Below are 17,054 nucleotides of genomic sequence, written 5' to 3' on the forward strand. Positions count from 1 at the left end.
ATAGAATGGGGGACAGACTTGGGTTCTAGGACATGTCTTCACTCCACTCATCTCCATTCATCTGTCCTACACTCATTGCAGTTATTTACTGTCTTTAAAACTTTTAATATTGCTTGCTTCCAAGTGCTTCTCTAATATATTTCTAAAGTACTTCTCTATTAGTTAGCAATGTGGTTTTATTGATAACATCCCCTTCTTATTTTTGGAAGACCTAGCAGGTGGTTAAAATGTTTACAACTTTGATAACTTTAAATAATGCAGTTAAAGATTTGCTCACAGCAGTAATTAGGTATTAATTGACATGGGAGCAAATGTTCTGTGTTAATGTTTTATGCTGGCCAGACTGTCAACTTGAAGACATCTTTTAATGTGAGTTTTAAATTCCACATTTCACTTCCATCAGATGGCTCTAAGTTCACTTCCTCAGCTACAGTGCCAATTTTTGACATTAGTCACATCCACTTACCTTACCTTTAAATGACTGTAGACCAGAGAAAGCAAAAATCAGTCTGCTCTCTGTCTGCCAAGGGACAGAGCTGAGGGCATCTGGGAAGCTGAAATTCCTTTGGATTAGACAGAAACAGAAGCAAGCCTTTTCATTTTTTGTCTCAACAATTTGATATGCAAGAGGTGGGTTCGGAACCATAGGGTCTGTTTGAGGCTTTCAAGAGCCGTCGGGGAGGGAAGTATTAAATAAAACAATGAAGTTGCTTCTTTTTCTCCTACTCCTGTCCACAGCTGTTCTTTGCTAATTTGTCTGAATTATCCTGTTGCTTCTACATGTAGGAAACACAAACTAACAGTGCTTTGCACCTTTCAGGCTCTTATGTCTGCTGCAATCCAGTATGTGCTGGAACTCTCACTGGCTTTATTAAAGAAATTACAATAACTGTAGCAGTGGTATTATTAATCTTAGGGTTTCAACACTCCTCAGGCATCTTTATTTATATGATACAGTCTTTCCTGATAAAAATCATGTAAGATCAGTATCTTAGCCTTTACGTTGCCATAGGAACGATCGAAACCTAAAGCACCTTCCCACGAAAGGAAGGATTGCTTCCTGCAAAATGCATGTAGCAAAGTCATACTCTTGTCAAATGGATGGCACGTTCATTTTCATTATTATGTTTCAGAGTAAGATGAATTTACACTACTAAGTTTTGCACTTGTGATGGGATGCTGGACTGCAGCCTTCTGCTAAATTTGGGGAAGACCATGGCTTAATTTCCATTTATTCCTAGGCATGGGGTTTCTCCTTCCAACCTTCCAATAACCCTTTTCAGATTTTTTTTTGGTTTTTGTGCTGATAAGCTTACCAGTCTAAATTTCTTTTGTTTCCAGCTTCTACTTTCATATCGAATGAAAAATAACGAAACCAATACAAGAAGCTTTAAATAATTTTCTGTTGATCTTTTGATTGTGCTGAGATGATCGTGAATGTAAGCACGAATGTGTATGTAATCACAGAAATGAGACCATACATTGATCAAAGCTCTCCTTCCTCACAAGACATTAAACAATTTCCTCTAGGTAGTGTCACATTAGAGACTATTTTTGGGGTTGCTTTTTTTTTTTAGCACAGACATATTTTTGGCATAAATGTATTGTTGTGAATTGAATTCTGCCTGAATACTTGCTGTGGTGAAGTCTATGGAGAATCTGGTCCTAACATGGATATGGGACTGTTTACAACAAGCATGTTTGTGCTACGAAAATTTACCACACACGCATATCACATCTCTGATAGTATCTTGGTTCAGCTGAGCTATTTTCTTCCTGCTCAACATTTTCCTGAGGACCCCTCTGATTTCCTTGTTCCTCAGGCTATAAATGAGGGGATACAGTAGTGGAGTAATGCTGGTGTAGACCAGAGACACCATCTTGTCTCGAGCTGGCGAATAGCTGGACTTAGGACGAATGTACATGAAGGTGGCACATCCGTAGTGTAGGAAGGTGATGGCCAGGTGTGAAATGCAGGTGGAAAAGGCCTTGCCTCTTCCCACAGGGGAGGTGACATGTAACAAAGCAGCAGCGATGTAAACGTATGAGGTCAGGATTAGGAGGAAGGGGAGCAGCAGGATGAGCACGCAGGCAGCTAGCAAGGGCAGCTCAGGGCTGTAACTCTGTGTACAGGCCAGGTACAGCACAGCAGAGACGTCACAGAAGAAGTGGTTGATACGATGAGACTGACAGAACGGTAAGCGGAAAACAGCCACCGTCAACCCCAGGGCAACAGCAAAGGCTCCCAGACAGCATGCCAGAGCCAGCCTGAGGCAGAAGCCTTCGCTCATCACGGCCGCGTAGCGCAGCGGCTGGCAGATGGCAACGTAGCGGTCGTAGGACATGGCTACCAGGAGGAAGCATTCGGCTCCCCCGAGTGCCACAAAAAGGTGCATCTGTGCGGCACAGCCGAGGAAAGAGATGGTGATACCGCCCACCATCAGGCTGAACAGTGCCTTAGGGACAATGACCAAGGTATAGCAGAGCTCGATGACGGAGAGCTGACAGAGGAAGAAGAGCATGGGAGGACGGGAAGGCTCCATAACCACTGCCATGAAGATCATCACATTCCCTGCCAATGTGACCAAATGGACAACGAGAAAGATAAGGAAGAGGAGGACCCGCAGACAGAGCAGCTCGGAGAAGCCGAGCAGGAGGAACTCCATGGTTGCATCAGTGCTCTTATTATCCCGCTCCATGCATCCTTCACATGGTATCTACAGGGAGAAAAACAGAAGGGAAACAGTTCAATTTGACTTGATGGCTGTCAATCGATTCCATATAGGAAATAATGTTGCAGCACTGTAGAACCAGTGTAGCAAAGATTATTGTGTGGGGAGGAAGGTGATTTCATTTAAAACCAAAACTGATTTCACTCAGTTACATTCAGCACACTCTCAGACCAATATTCTCACAACCACCAAGGTTCTTGTGCCCAAATGATCTGCCTAGGATGCTTTGCCATGACACTGGTGAGAAGGAATGTCAGCTGTTGGGTCTTCATCACTCCTCAGTTGTTCTAAGGTTGGTGACCATGTGCAGGTTTTGAATGTGCGTTAGGTAGCTGACACTGATTAGTCTCTCTGTCCTGTCCTGCTTTTTTGAACTTTCCCTCCTGATCTGAGTATCTAAGAAGCTGCAGATAGATGTGTTGGGATTCTGATGACCATCAACACCTAGGTCTTGCAGACGTTCTGCTACTGCATCTTCTGGTGTTTTCACTCCCAGGCAGACTCATTCATTCTCTGTTCACACCAATACTGTCGTTCTCTACACCTGTGCCAGATATGCACTTGGACAACCAGACAGTGAGCTGCAGCTCCTATTCTGCAATGTGACTTAAATCAATGGGAATTTGATGTGTTCACTGACTGGCTTCTCCCTTTCTCACAATGGATCCTCCTTGAAGTTCATGTGGCAACAGAGCTTCAAATGGAAGGGGTCAGTGATTAGACACAGGGATTTCAGAATTAGAGCTGACATTTTGGCTGCTTGCGTCTTTATGCTGAGCCATGCTGCCTCAGCCCTGTGGTATCAGATTTAAAGTAAATAAGTTTCCAAACCCAACACTAAAGATGGCCATGGCAATGTGTTCTGTGTAACATTTTTTTTTAAGGAAAATACAAAGCTAGTATATTGGACTTAGAATGAGATCTTGCTTGTCGCAGGAAAAATGGAAAGTTCCTAAAAGTGAGGAGTGATGCAAAGCTGTTCAAGATGGAAAGATCTAGAGAAGATAGGGATGTAGAGAGCTGTATAATAATAAATTACATATACTGGTCACAGGTGAACAGTGCCAATTGTTCATCATGTAACACAATATTTACTACAAGGAATAATTCCAACTCTTTCTACACTTAACTCTAAACCAGGAATAAAAGCAGAGATTGCTTGAAGGCTTTTGCTTACTTCAAAAACCCACCAATATTTAAATATGAAAGAAGCTGGAAAATTACATTAAATATTCCAATGCCATCAAGAGCATATGGAAGGAATGGGAAGTTGATGGAAAAAAATTATTAGTGGAGACAGGGATTTTCCTGGAAGGAAGACATCTCAAAAGAGTTTCAGAAGGAAACAATAAATAAAGTTAAGCAGGTGAATCCAATAAGCCTGCACACCTTTACCTTTATTTTTGCCACTGCAATCACTGGACCCTGCTGCCCCAAGGTTTCCTTATGGTCCAATATCTCAGCTGGATTCAAAACATTTGGAGACAAAGGTGAATAACGTAAACATCGGCAGTTTTGTGACCTCAGGTGCAAAACTGGGAGTTAAATCTCTGTGCTTTAGAACACAGATCAGCAAAATTGCTAAGTTAGGAAGAAACTTTACTGTAAGCTCCAAGACAAAAAAATGTAAGGTCAGTGAAGACCAAGAAGGGCTCCTTGGAGAATGTAGACAACAATGGTCCTGCAGAACCAGGTAACTCAACAAGACTACTGCTAGACTGTTCCAACTGGTTATAAAGACATGGCTGACTCCTACAGCCACCTATTGCTGCTGCAGGACCTCCCCAACGTCTATTCTAAACAGTCTGACTACAAAGCTTTCTGGACACTGTATGCAAGGAGTAGATCTTCACAGAAAGCAGGAGTAGTGGTTGATACATGATCTCAAGACTGCGGATGCCATCATTGGGGATCAGCTGGTGCTCCCCTCACTCCAAGTATCATAGAATCATAGAATTATAAGGGTTGGAAGGGACCTCGAAAGATCATCTAGTCCAATCCCCCCTGCCAAAGCAGGGTCACCTAGAGTACATCACACAGGAAGGCATCCAAGGGGGATTTGAATGTCTCCAGTGAAGGAGACTCCACAACCTCTCTGGGCAGCCTGTTCCAGTGCTCTGTCACCCTCACAGGAAAAAAATTTTTCCTGATATTCACCTTGAACCTCCTATGCTCCAATTTGCACCCATTACCCCTTGTCCTATCACAGGTCATCACTGAAAGCCGTACTGAGACTTTAAGAGGATTCTGTTTTAGCAGAGGACTTTAGAGCCCTAATGGCTCAATGGTTGGACTTGATGATCTTAGAGGTCTCTTCCAACCTAAAGGATTCTATGATTCCACTAAACACAACAAAGCTAAAGAGCGGGGAAGAAAAAGGGGGTTCCCTTCCTTTCATTTGCAGCTGATCATTTCAGTGACAACATACCATCTGTGGGTCAGGAGGTAAGGAAGTAGAGACTTCTTCCTCTTGATGATGTGCACAGTTTCAGTCTGGGCTGAGATTCTGTTTTTTTGTCTGGTCTTGGGTGCCTCTGGCTGTGAGTGTCCCTAGAGCCAGTGTTTTCTTTCAGCATTTCATAATCATCCTCTCTTCTCTTCTGCTGGAGCCAGTTCCTTATATACTATACGACACAAAGGTTTTTCCTCTTCCCTGATGCCTCTGCCCTCCCTGCGTGAATGACAGGCAGTTCCATTCCTCCCAAGGAAAAAGGGTTTGCAGTTTTTATGTAAATCAAGCAACAGGATGTAATTGCACCTTTGGGGGAAGGCAGTGTCTAACATCCTTCTAGAGGGCTCTTGCTCTTTTCACTGAAGCAGTTGAAAGGAGCTGATTATTCATTGGGCTGGTCTGTACCCGAAATGGCAAGGATTTAATTAACACAATACATTGCTGCTCTTCTTAAATCAAAATAAATCTGTGGGTCCTTAAGTAAGCTTAAACCAAATTTACACTTAAAGGCAAAGCAAAACCGATATAAAACCTTTAAGCCCATCTGTAGAACTGTGTGTGCAGTTTTCACCAGTTCAGATAATCCATTATTTCTTACTGACTTGGGTGAAATCACTATTCAGCAGTGGATAGGACTGAGATTATTTGGGACCAATTTATTTTTATTACCATTGTTACATTAATTCCTGGCCTTATACACTGAAATCATTAAAGAGATCTGTAGGCTTATGTAAGTAGAAAAGAGAGGCAAAGTCGAGATTTTTATCTGCTAAAATGGAACTTTCTCTTTACCCAGCTTGGAAGAAACGTGTAAATATGGTACCTTAAGATTTTTCCCAGGATGTGGTTTAGAGGAAGTCTACGTTTCAAAATATTCTTCTATGGTATTTTATAAGTCACTCTGGGACAAGACTACCCCATGCATCGGTCCAGCCTGGGAACTGTGTGAGGAGCAGCTCTATAGAAAAGAACTTGGGCTTCCAGTGGACGGCAAGATGAACAGAAGCCAGGAAGAGGCAATAGAGACCAACCACATTCTGGGCTGCAACAGCAAGAATGTGGCCAGCAGGTGAAGGGAGGTGATTATTCCACTTTTTCTGTCACACATGATGCCACATCTGGAACACAGTGTCCACAGTCCCCCATACAAGAGATGACAAGGTCAAGAGGAGCACATTGACATCCAAGGATAGGCTGAAGGAGTTAAATTTGTTCAGCCTGGTGAAGAGGAAGACAAATGGGGACCTAACATTATTTTTGCTAGCTGATGGGGTGCTACAGAGACAACAGAGCCAAGAGTCCCTTCAGAGGGGCACAGCCAAATAGTCACAACATTTGCGTCAAAGAAAATTCTAATTTGCCATAAAGAAGAAAACACTTCTTCTCACAAGGGTGGTTCAGCACTGGAACAGGTGTCCTGAGGTCTTCTTCCTTGGAGATGTTCACAAGTTGCCTGAACAAGGCTGTGGACACCCTGATCTAGCTCTGGAGCTAGCTGTGCTGGGACCAGGGTGTTGAACTAGAGACCTCCACAGGTCCCCTCGCACCTAAGTCCTTCTTTGATTCCATGATTCTTTGAGTCTATTGGCCAGATGTCCAGTATGGACAGGAGCAGGACTGTGTGTACCTGAGGAGCTTCACTGTCACAAAATGAAATACTTGTGGAGTTCTGGTTCCTCCAAGGCCACTAACTGGGATTCTGTAGTCTCACAATTTTTAAATTAGGAAGAACTTAAATGCCACAGTTGTATTTAAGTTGTTTTATTCTTTTCTAAACATGTCTTGTGACTTCTTGGAATTAAAGCTATGACAGTGATGTCTATCCTCTTTAGTCTGTTCCTTAACTTTCAATGTTTAATTTTTTTTTTTATTTCAATTTTTTCCCCTGTGCTTTTTTTTTTTTTTTTTTTTGTGTGTGTATAAGATGCTGCAAACAATTCAGGGAACAGAATGTCCTTAAAGATTTACATAACTGCATTCTGAATGTGGCTAGAATTTCTAGATACTGTTGTATAATAATGAATAAAACAACAACCCTGAAGTCTCTCTCTGTGGCACGTTAGCTCTGTAACAGGAGTAAAATCAAGGAGCTGGTTATTTTATAATTTCACCTAGTAAATTGGGCAGTAAGTGGAAGTAATTTTTTACAGTGAACTCTATTTTAGTCAAATGCTTTGCAGGGTAAGATTGCTCCCTCTAGCAAATTCTGCAAGAATTTCAGAACACCTTATGTACAGTTTCTTTTCATGTTATAAAATCAAAATCAGGGACTTAGGTTCCATTTCTTAATTTACATTTATCCTCTTCTCTAACCCCAACTGCAGCACAAAATCTGCTACCTCAGTAACTATGCAAAAATATTTACAAGGAACTATTTTGGCAAGTCTGTTACAACTTTCTCATCTTCAGATAGTCCTTTTCTGCTGCTGGACTGGAGGTGAACCTAGGTGAGTCAGCACCTACCCAGTAACGAATACCACACAGTCAGCAGTAATATGCACTAGGGTGTTTTTTTTACCAGAGTGCCCAGGTTTATTCTGAAATAAGTAATGCAAAGTATTGTTTCAGTTTGTGCATGTGTAGATAAGCTGTCCATTATTAATATGCCACTTACCCCTCCCCACAACGTTTCAACACACGCCTACACATTACCTCCAAAACATGGCTCACTGAGCAGGGGAGCATTAGCTGGAGTGAGTTATGCATCCCAGTGCCAGCACACACAGCAGCAATACAAACAAGGAGCAGGAGAGGATGAGAATATGCATGTCAAAGCGACTCCATACTTCCTCCTCTAGCCCACACCTTTCTGGTTCCCAGCATTTTCATTGCATCAGCTTACAGCCAAATTCATAAGATTAATAAGAGCTGCACATTAGCATTAGTGTTTGCATGTCTTGAGTCTGCAGAGTGTTAGGGAGCTGTACCTTTTTTCCTTGCTGCAGAGTTCAGCCCTGCTCTCCTCCTCCACACTCTGTGTGATTTTTTTTTTTCAGTACACACCTGCAAGGCTTTGGGACTGGCCTGCCTTAGCCCGAATTTGTATAAAGAGTTTCTTGGAATCCAGCTGTGGTTAATGAATCACATCATATCAGTTTCTATCAACAATTGCAACATACTTCAGAAGATGTTCCCCTTGGTCTTCAGAAAAAGCACCAGTGCTTGGCTTGCCTACCCACACCCGTGAATTGCCAGCCTGCTCCAAAAAAGGCAAGAGGAACAGTAAAGTTGCCCAGGAGGCATTACTGGGAAGCTCAGCACAATCTGCAGCAACAAGGACAATAGTGGAAACAGATGAGATGTACCAGAAAGGAATTCTGAAGGAGAGGGATGGCCAGTCCCAGTGACAGCCGAATAAATGGTGCTCTCAGCCCAGACAGCCCTGAGGCTCTGACATGATGGAGAGAAGCAAAACTTTTCAGTGGGCTGAAAACAATGTTTGGGCCATGTGAAGTAACTAACCAGTGGTAAAAGAGAATAAAGAGGATAAGAAAGATTGCAGATCTTCTTTGCATGCAAAAGCACGCTGAGACAGATCCTCTGGGGATATCATGCTGTTGTAGAAAGCAAAGATTTTGGCTTTAGCAGATTCACTGATGTTCTGCTGCAGGTATGTTCACAAGCAGAAGTTACTTTGTTATTCAGAAACATAATAGTGACTTATCTGATTAGAGAAATTAATGCAGTTTTAAGGTAGATTGCTTGAATAGGTTTCAGAGATTTATGAAATTTAAGGTTCGCTCTAATGAAAATGTAACAAGGGCAACATGAAAATAAATGTTAGTATTACTTGAGAAAGTGCATTTGTGAATCCAGTCAGGCTAATTATGATCAAGATGTAGCTGGACCAGGGCCTGGAGACGTTAACAGGTACTGGATCCCCATTCTGTAGTCAACAAGAGTAAAGAAATGCTGCTTCCTGCAGAGGCAAGACACTGAAAGAGCTGTGCATAGCCTTTAGGAGCTGCAGTGTGTCCTTATTCCTGTAATGCTCAGAGTTCTCTGAGAACCAGGAACTGAAACTGGCTGAGGTGGTAACAGCAGGATGCCTGGCATCCACTTACCTTGGTGAGAAAAAGCATCACCCTCCTCTCATTGAGTTTCTGTTGTTTAGCTTGATAAACACTGGCTGGGATCTCACGCTGAGGAAGATGCTGAACCATAAACCAACCAAAACAGAGGTTTCTAAAATAAGGGTAGGCAGCCTGGCAGTTGGCTTCTCCTCATGCTTTGTTAAAGGTGGGGCATTTCTTTCACCTCATTGTGCTTACTCTAAGCCAGCCAAAGGCATTGTTTTTCATGTCTACTAAGAAAATGGTTGCATATATCATTTAATACTATCATAAGCATGCAAACTTTTCCTATTTGGAAAATAATGAGTTTACTGAAAGAACTGACTTAGAATTAGATAGACAAAGGACAAATCTAAAAAAGGAAGTTATGCAAGAGAGGATGAAAAGAGTTAAACTGAAAATAGCACATGGAAAAGAAAAGGACATACAAACTGAAAATTAAGCTGGAAAAGATTAATTTGTTAAGTTAAGACAAGAAAGAAAGTGAAGGTAGTAAGAAAAGCTGACACTATGAAGACAGATCTAAGTTTTCTTATCTGACAGAACTTGCTTCATGATTATTCTGGGATTTCAGCTTTCCTGGGCATCTGTTTTCTTTCAGTGAAGTAATCAGCACAGATGTCCTCAGCCCTTCAAAGCCCTTAGGGACATCACCCTTCATCAATTCTGAGAAACTTGAGGTACCTATTAGCTGCCCTTTTCAACTCTTTCTCTCACCATGTTACAGCCCATGACATTAGGTCTCACATTGTGACCACTCCACCTTATCTGTAACAACAGTCAACTTCCCAACAAGAAGCTGAGAATCCCATGAGCCTAAAATGGCAGAACTCAATGACACAAAATGACACAGCCTCATACTGCTGTAGGGCAAGAGAAGAAGCGTGACATAGTCACATATCAGTAACCAAAAAAATACAAGAGAGAAAAAAATGCTAGTGGAATAACAAGGACCTTAGAAATCCTGAGATGGGGCATAGGAAGTTAGAGCCAAACCACTGTGAGACCAAGAAGTGAGAAAGTGCACCCCAGGGCTGTGAAAGGAGAACACACAAGACACCAGGTGATGTTGATGGGGGCTGCAATCCCCTTCATCTCTATCCTGTAAACCTTTCCCAGCTTTTCAAAATGAGATGCTGACCAGATGGAGCTACCTGGAGAGGGCAACTCTTAATGTAACTGGAAGTTAGTTTCAGATTAATTTGGAAAACTTTGTGGATGTCTCTGTGGATCTAATTAAAAGTTTGGGGTTTGACTGCCAACTTATAACCTGGATCCAGAGGGGCTCATCTGGAAAGAAATGGAGTAGCTTCATCTCTTGGTCCTTGGAGGACCTCAGCAGTGCTCAGCCCCTTTTGGGACTGAGAATACAGCACCCTGGGGCCTTGCTGAGAGCCACTGGTGTTGACATCTCAAAATCATGTATTTCTTGCCTCATTTTGTTCCCTGTGCAATGATAAATAAGGCATTGTCCCACCTGAGTTCTTCATTAGGGTGGCAGTGGCTGAGACACTCCACTGGGGACACCATTTGGTTTTGCTTAATTTGATCTGATGCAACTGCAGCTACTGGGAGGAATGGCAGAAAAGCTCATTCTCTTATGAAGTTTTCCACAGGAGACACCATCCCAAGCTGATGCTGCACACACTCAATCCCAAATGTACCTGGGTTACTGCTCCTCCTCCCATCTCATGTTTACCTGTCTAGGTTAATGTTTTGCACCTATGTCACTTAGGAAACCAAGGCTCATTTTCAGGGTAGCGAGGCAAGTAACTATTAGGCCAACATATTTTTCCAAAGAAGTTTATTGCAGACAGTAAATTCTGGCAGCCAGCATCCCAGACTGAATGAACAAACTGGAGTTCATTTAGAGAAAGGAACTGCGGTTGACAGTCAAAGAAGACATGTGGGCTGTAGGATCCATTCTTATATGGAGCTCTTGGGGTTGTTTCAAGCAAGTTAGTTGGAGGTGAAAGAAAAGAGTGATCTGTCACTAATGGTGGGCTAAACCTGTGTTTCAGAAATCATACATAGCTGCTTTTTGGACTGGATAGCAAGGGAGCAGATGCTCAACTGAAGAGCCGTCCAGCTCTTGCCTTCAGCACTCTAGCATCATTACTACTTGTCTCACACAATTATTATGCTTTATCTACTTTTATAATTTTGTTTCTTGTGTCCACAACACCTCTATATGCTTATCTGGCATAAGAACAAAAACCAAAATGACTCAGTATGAATTCAGCAAACTATCCTTAATACAAAGCCAAGCATTGCAGCACCACTGCAGAATACAGGGTGAGATGCAGTAAGATGATACTAGTGCAGGTGTCCATGAACACAGATTTATGAGAAATAGTTTCAAGATAAGTGGATGTGACAGACACAGACCTTTAACTGCTTTTCTGCGTGAGGACCTGTTCAAGATAGAGGACAGATATCAGCCTGCAGGGATCCTTATCTACAGATGTGTCATGGATTTAATTTCTTCTTTGTGCTCTGTGGGTGACCAAAGGCCTTATATGGAAGGAGACATTGCATGGCACAAAGTCATGAGCTGCATGGAGGAATAGGGGGAAGAAGAGGACAATAGCTGTATTATTCTTCTGCTAAGCAGGAGTACAGTACCAGTCAACTTCACTGCCTGTTTCCATCCAGTTTTGTTATTGGGACTCCCCTACCACAAATGGACGGGGAACCTTCACTGTAAACACACAACAAAAAGTTGAGGCCCTTAGAACCTTCTGGGAGTCTCAGTGAAGACATGGCAGCAGGAGAGGACTTGTGCTTGGCCAGTGTCTCTGGAACCTTGCGTGACACCCTGCATTATAAACACTGACAAACAACCTCTGGGTCTCAGAGTCTTGAACCCTGTCCCGGGCAGGGGACCTGTTTGCACACTTATATTTGGCAAGAGACCATGCTCATGTTTTCATGTTTCCTGACCAATACAGCAGGCCTAGGCCTTGGATGGGCAACCAAAAGTCTTATACCTCTGGTGCCCCTAATGTTTTCCAAGCTGTATTTTCATGGATCTATTTGGTGCAAAGACTTGTATTTAGAAATAAACTGCTTGTTAGAGCACATGGTAGCTGAGAAGTGTATCTATGCCTATTCCTTTATATTCGAACACTGAGAAGAGTTTTCTCCATATTCTGTTTTAGCAACTTTCTTTTATTAGCAAAAGCTAATTTGGCCTAATTACGGAACATAGGCTGAAGATCTTGCAGCAGCCTGAGCAACAAACCAATCTAAGTACTCACATATTCTTTCATGATTGAATGGGCAATCAGTGATGAATGGGAAACGTAATAAAACTGCATCAAGTGGATCTGATACTGAAACACTCTTAAGCCCTACAGAAGCTCATCACTGAATCACAGAAACATAAGGAACTAGGCTGAAAGACCCAGTCTCCTGCCCAGATCTGCAGTATCACTAACACTACATCATGTCATCATGGTCTTGTCTAACTGAGTCTTGAAAGCCTCCAAGGCTGAAGACTCCTTCACCACTCAAGATACCAGTTCCAGTGCTGTGCTGCCTCTTGGTAAAAGTTTTTCCCAACCAGAAGCTACCAAGCTGTGATTTACAATCACTGATATTTACTGCTGATTTAATGGAGCTGTCATAAACATTTGGTATGTGGGACTGGAAGGTGAAGGGAAAAGGGCAGCAGGACAGGAAGGAGGGAAACCAAGATCAGTATATCAAAATCATGATGGAAAACAGCCTATTAGAACAGCGTAAAGGAGGAGTAGCCTTCTTTACCCTTTTTTTGCATGAAGAAACAAGGTGAAAGAGTTGAAGGAGCAGAGAAGCAGTGAAGTCTAGGCCTTCTTTGCAGAAAGCGTCATGTAAATGCAATGACTACCTTTGAACTGCTGTGCTTGTTAGCCAGCGTGTTTCTGTGCTGAGTGACTGCAACTGAGCTGGTACTGAAACAAAAAGTATGAAATCTACTGTCTCACATGTTACAGGGCAAGAGTCTAGCAGGCAGAGCCTGTGAGCCTGTTGACCATTGCACTGCTAATGGCTTGAGCTCAGCTGACAGTAACTAGTTGTGTAGTGCAACTCAGTTCAGCCTCCAGTATATCCCCACTTCCATCTTCATGCCCACAAAGATGGATGGAGGACCCACTGCAGCTGAGTCTGTTGATAACAAGTATCTCATACTCCTGAGAAACACTCATAACAGAGCTTTGCTTATAATTTCTCTTTTGTGTTTGCTTTTTCCTCCCTCGCAAGCTCATTGACCATCATATCTCTCTCATTTACTACTTTTAGTTTGCAGTGACTTGGTCTTCAAAATGAGCTGTCAGTCCAGAGGGGCTGTCAGGTCAAAGGGGCTGCAGATAGGAAAGTCTGTCAATGAGATAAATGAAACAGAAGCTGGGAATCCATTTTTTTTTCTGTCATAAGTGCACTAATGTAGACGATTTTCTCTCTGCTGAGGATATGGGCAAATGAAGATCATCCTACAGTCTCTTACAGTCTCAAGAGGTAAGTGGTCAACTGGGAAAGATAATCCTAATTTACACTGTAACAGATGCAGCCATACTCACCAGCCTCATGCACTTGCATACAACATTAGTTATGGCGAGGATAGGTCACTCGTGGCTTTGAAGGATATGGAGTTATGGAAATCTGTTAAATGTTCTTAACAGAGAGAAAACTTGCAAAGTTTTCATATTATTAAAAACTGATTTTACTTGTTTTGGGTTTTGATAGATAGAGCACCCTTTTGTTGCCGAAACTTAGAATAGTGTTAATGTTGTGTGTAAGTTGGGTCACAGAGGTAAGAGTCTTTATATGTGGCTCTCAATACATCTGCTGGACACTAAAATGAGAAGATCAACTTCACTGGAAATAAGTGATGCATATAATTGTATCTAACAAATAATTATTTTTTCAAGATGCTCCAAAACAAGGCTTTAACTTTTACCCAAGGTGGAGCATCAATACCCATGCTTTTTCAAGTCACTACTTTCCCTGTCTGATTTCGGAACCTTGATAGCTATTTCTAGAAGCACAATTGCTTTCCCAGTAACAGCCTTCCTACAAAATTTTCATTTCAGAAGATATTGTTCATATTAGAATCATAGAATAGCTTCGGTTGGAAGGGACCCTAGAGACCATCTAATCCAACCTCCCTGCCATGGGCAGGGACACCTCTCAAACCCCCAGGCCCTCCTCCACCCTGGCCTTGAACACCTCCAGGGAGGGGCATCCACAGCTTCTCTGGGCAATCTAGTCCTGAGTCTGGCCACCCTTGTACTGAAGAACTTCTTCCTAAGATCTAGTCTAAACCTACTCTCCTTCAGTTTAAAACCATTTCCCCTTGTCCTGTCGCTGGACACTCTTGTGACAAGTCCCTCTCCAGCCTTCCTGGAGGTTCGACTTAACATCCATTTTGTGTCAGAAGTTGAGGACTGTGGAGGTGCATGAAAAGTAGAACACAAGGTGCAAATTATGGCTCTACTTGTAAATTAGCTATGCATGCCATGGAAAGTAAAAAGGGTGTTAAGGCCACCCTGTAAACAAACAGTGAAATTAGTGGTAATAGAGGTTTGTAAATGTCTCTCAACACCAAGCCCTAGTCAAAACAAGTGATAAAACTGGGAGCAGACCATGCCTGAGCACCGCTACTTGTCTCACGGGGTATTTCTTTAAAGGAGACAACCTGGGGGGAAATCTGAGTTTTGAAAACTCAGAGGAAGGGGAATAGTCAGAATAATGTGCTGACATCCAGAGAGATAAATGGACCAACATTTGTTTTCCACTATATCAAGGAAGAAAAACTCAATGTCTGAAAATTCAGATAATAAGACAGAAGTAGAAATCTTTTGCTGTAGCCAGCTGAGTCTGTGATGTTTGATGTGTTGGCAACACTAGGCAGGCATTCATAGCTCTACCCAGAAACAATCTCCACTGTTAGGTTGATTTTTTTTGAGATTCACATCAGTCCAGGAATGGCCTCAAAAGAGTGTACTACTTCAAACTGTAGACACAAGATTTTTTCTCTCCAATAAAACATAAAGCCAAACTGAGAATGACAACAATAGAATTGGTAACCCAGCCCCCACTGTAGGAAATATGTAGGATGTTCTTGATGTCACAACCTTGCAGTGTTATAATCAGTATTGCATTTAGATAGAGGGGCTCCAGCTGTGCCTTGGCTTTACTGAGCCCATCTGCTTGTGTTTGGAGCATAGTTACAAGAGTTAGGAACACAAAAATACTCTCTTCAGCCTTGCTAAGCAATAGCTATACCTCATACAAGGAAGGACTTCTGTCTCCCTGGGTTACCGAGGGAGATATTTTTGCTATGCTCCTTTTATCGTGCTCTGTACCTCTCCTTGGGGAAGAGAAAAAGCTGCATCTACCTAGACTTTAGTAGTGTAGCCAACTCCTTAACTAAAATCATGTCAGTGTTTATGCATGGGCTTCCACTGACTGCATTAACCTTAATCTCAGTACATGTCACTCAACAATCGTACCCTTCTGGTGTTTGCACAAGTCTTCATCCACTCCTAGTAATAACTGCCCTGATACAAGTTTGGACTGGACACAAAGAAAAACTTTTTCATTAGGAGTCAGTGTAGCACTGGATCAGGTACAGGATACCAGACTTAATATTTTCAACACTTGGCTAGATAAAGTCACAGTGACTTAACATGGTTTGAGGAACTTCTGAATGGTGCTCCACTGGTTTGGTGACATGGAAATCCATGAACATCTGATAAATGACAAATGAATTCTTAGTTGTGTTTACAGCTCCAGCCTCTCATGCAGAGGTTATCTTAATGTGCTTCCCTTTCCAGCTTGACTGGGAGCTGTTTCCATCACCAATCCTTTATATTCCTGTCACATTCATTCACCATTGGATGATAGCTTTATCCAGTGGTATATATGAGGTTCAGACCATGTCATCTTTGCTTAACATTAATCATTGACATCTTGTTAACCATAATGACAGAGCAACAGAGAGTTCTGCAGAAACGCCAGGCAACTATAACAGAGTTTTCTTCAAATACTGCAAGGGCGGATGAATTAAAAATACTGATAAAGAGCCAACCACCCCCTCTCCTTCCCAGTCTTTTGTTGTTGCCTAGGAGTGCAGTGAAAAAAACAAAACAAAACAAAAACAAAAACAAAACAAAACAAAACAAAAAACAAAAAAAAAAACAGAGGTAATGAGTGCTATTATTTATTTTTTTTTTAGGAAGCAGATATTCAGGCTACAGTCGCCACAATCATCTGATACTGGCCACTGTAGTCTGCAACTAATAGTCCAGCTGAGGATGAATTATGTCAGCCATGCAAACAGGGATATTCCTGAAATGTTCGGTTTACATTCTAACTTCTCTAGTAAGAACTGAGAGAAAGCAGTAAAAAGGAGTTTCTTGTGTTAAGTCTTTCCCCTTTCTCTAAAGCCCCCCTGCTGCTGGAGGCTGCTGGCCCCAGGGCCACAGGGCTGTTGACATGATGGCCACTAGTTCCTCAGGGCACACCGGTCCCACGTTCATTGCCGGTTCTTTCCAGTCGGGGCCATGGTAGCAAAATTCCACCCCCCAGCAGTGCAAGCCAGGCTTTATGGCTAGCGGCGGGACCCCATCTTTTCCACGGGAAGGAAGCTCAGGAAGGGTCAGCTGGCTGCAGCATCCTGTCTCTCTCCAGAGGATGGCAGCAGAGGTCAAGCGAGCCCGGAGGAGCCGCGCCAGAGCCCGCCGGGCCCCCGCTCCTCCGGGCTTCGGCTCGGCAGCTTCGCCCAGGGCTCCAGGTAGGGCAGGGTGAAGG

General features: G+C 42.6%; 1 protein-coding gene across 1 annotated transcript; it reads right to left on the reverse strand.

Annotated features, from left to right (window-relative positions):
• Positions 1-1,706: 1,706 nt before the first annotated feature.
• Positions 1,707-2,699, reverse strand: LOC103778313 (putative olfactory receptor 10AC1). The gene has a single exon (XM_008945895.1). It carries the CDS (start codon positions 2,697-2,699, stop codon positions 1,707-1,709), a length of 993 nt encoding a protein of 330 aa, XP_008944143.1.
• Between the last annotated feature and the right edge of the window lie 14,355 nt (positions 2,700-17,054).

Source organism: Merops nubicus, unplaced genomic scaffold (genome assembly GCF_000691845.1).
Source record: "Merops nubicus isolate BGI_N331 unplaced genomic scaffold, ASM69184v1 scaffold3688, whole genome shotgun sequence".
Lineage (NCBI taxonomy): Eukaryota > Metazoa > Chordata > Aves > Coraciiformes > Meropidae > Merops > Merops nubicus.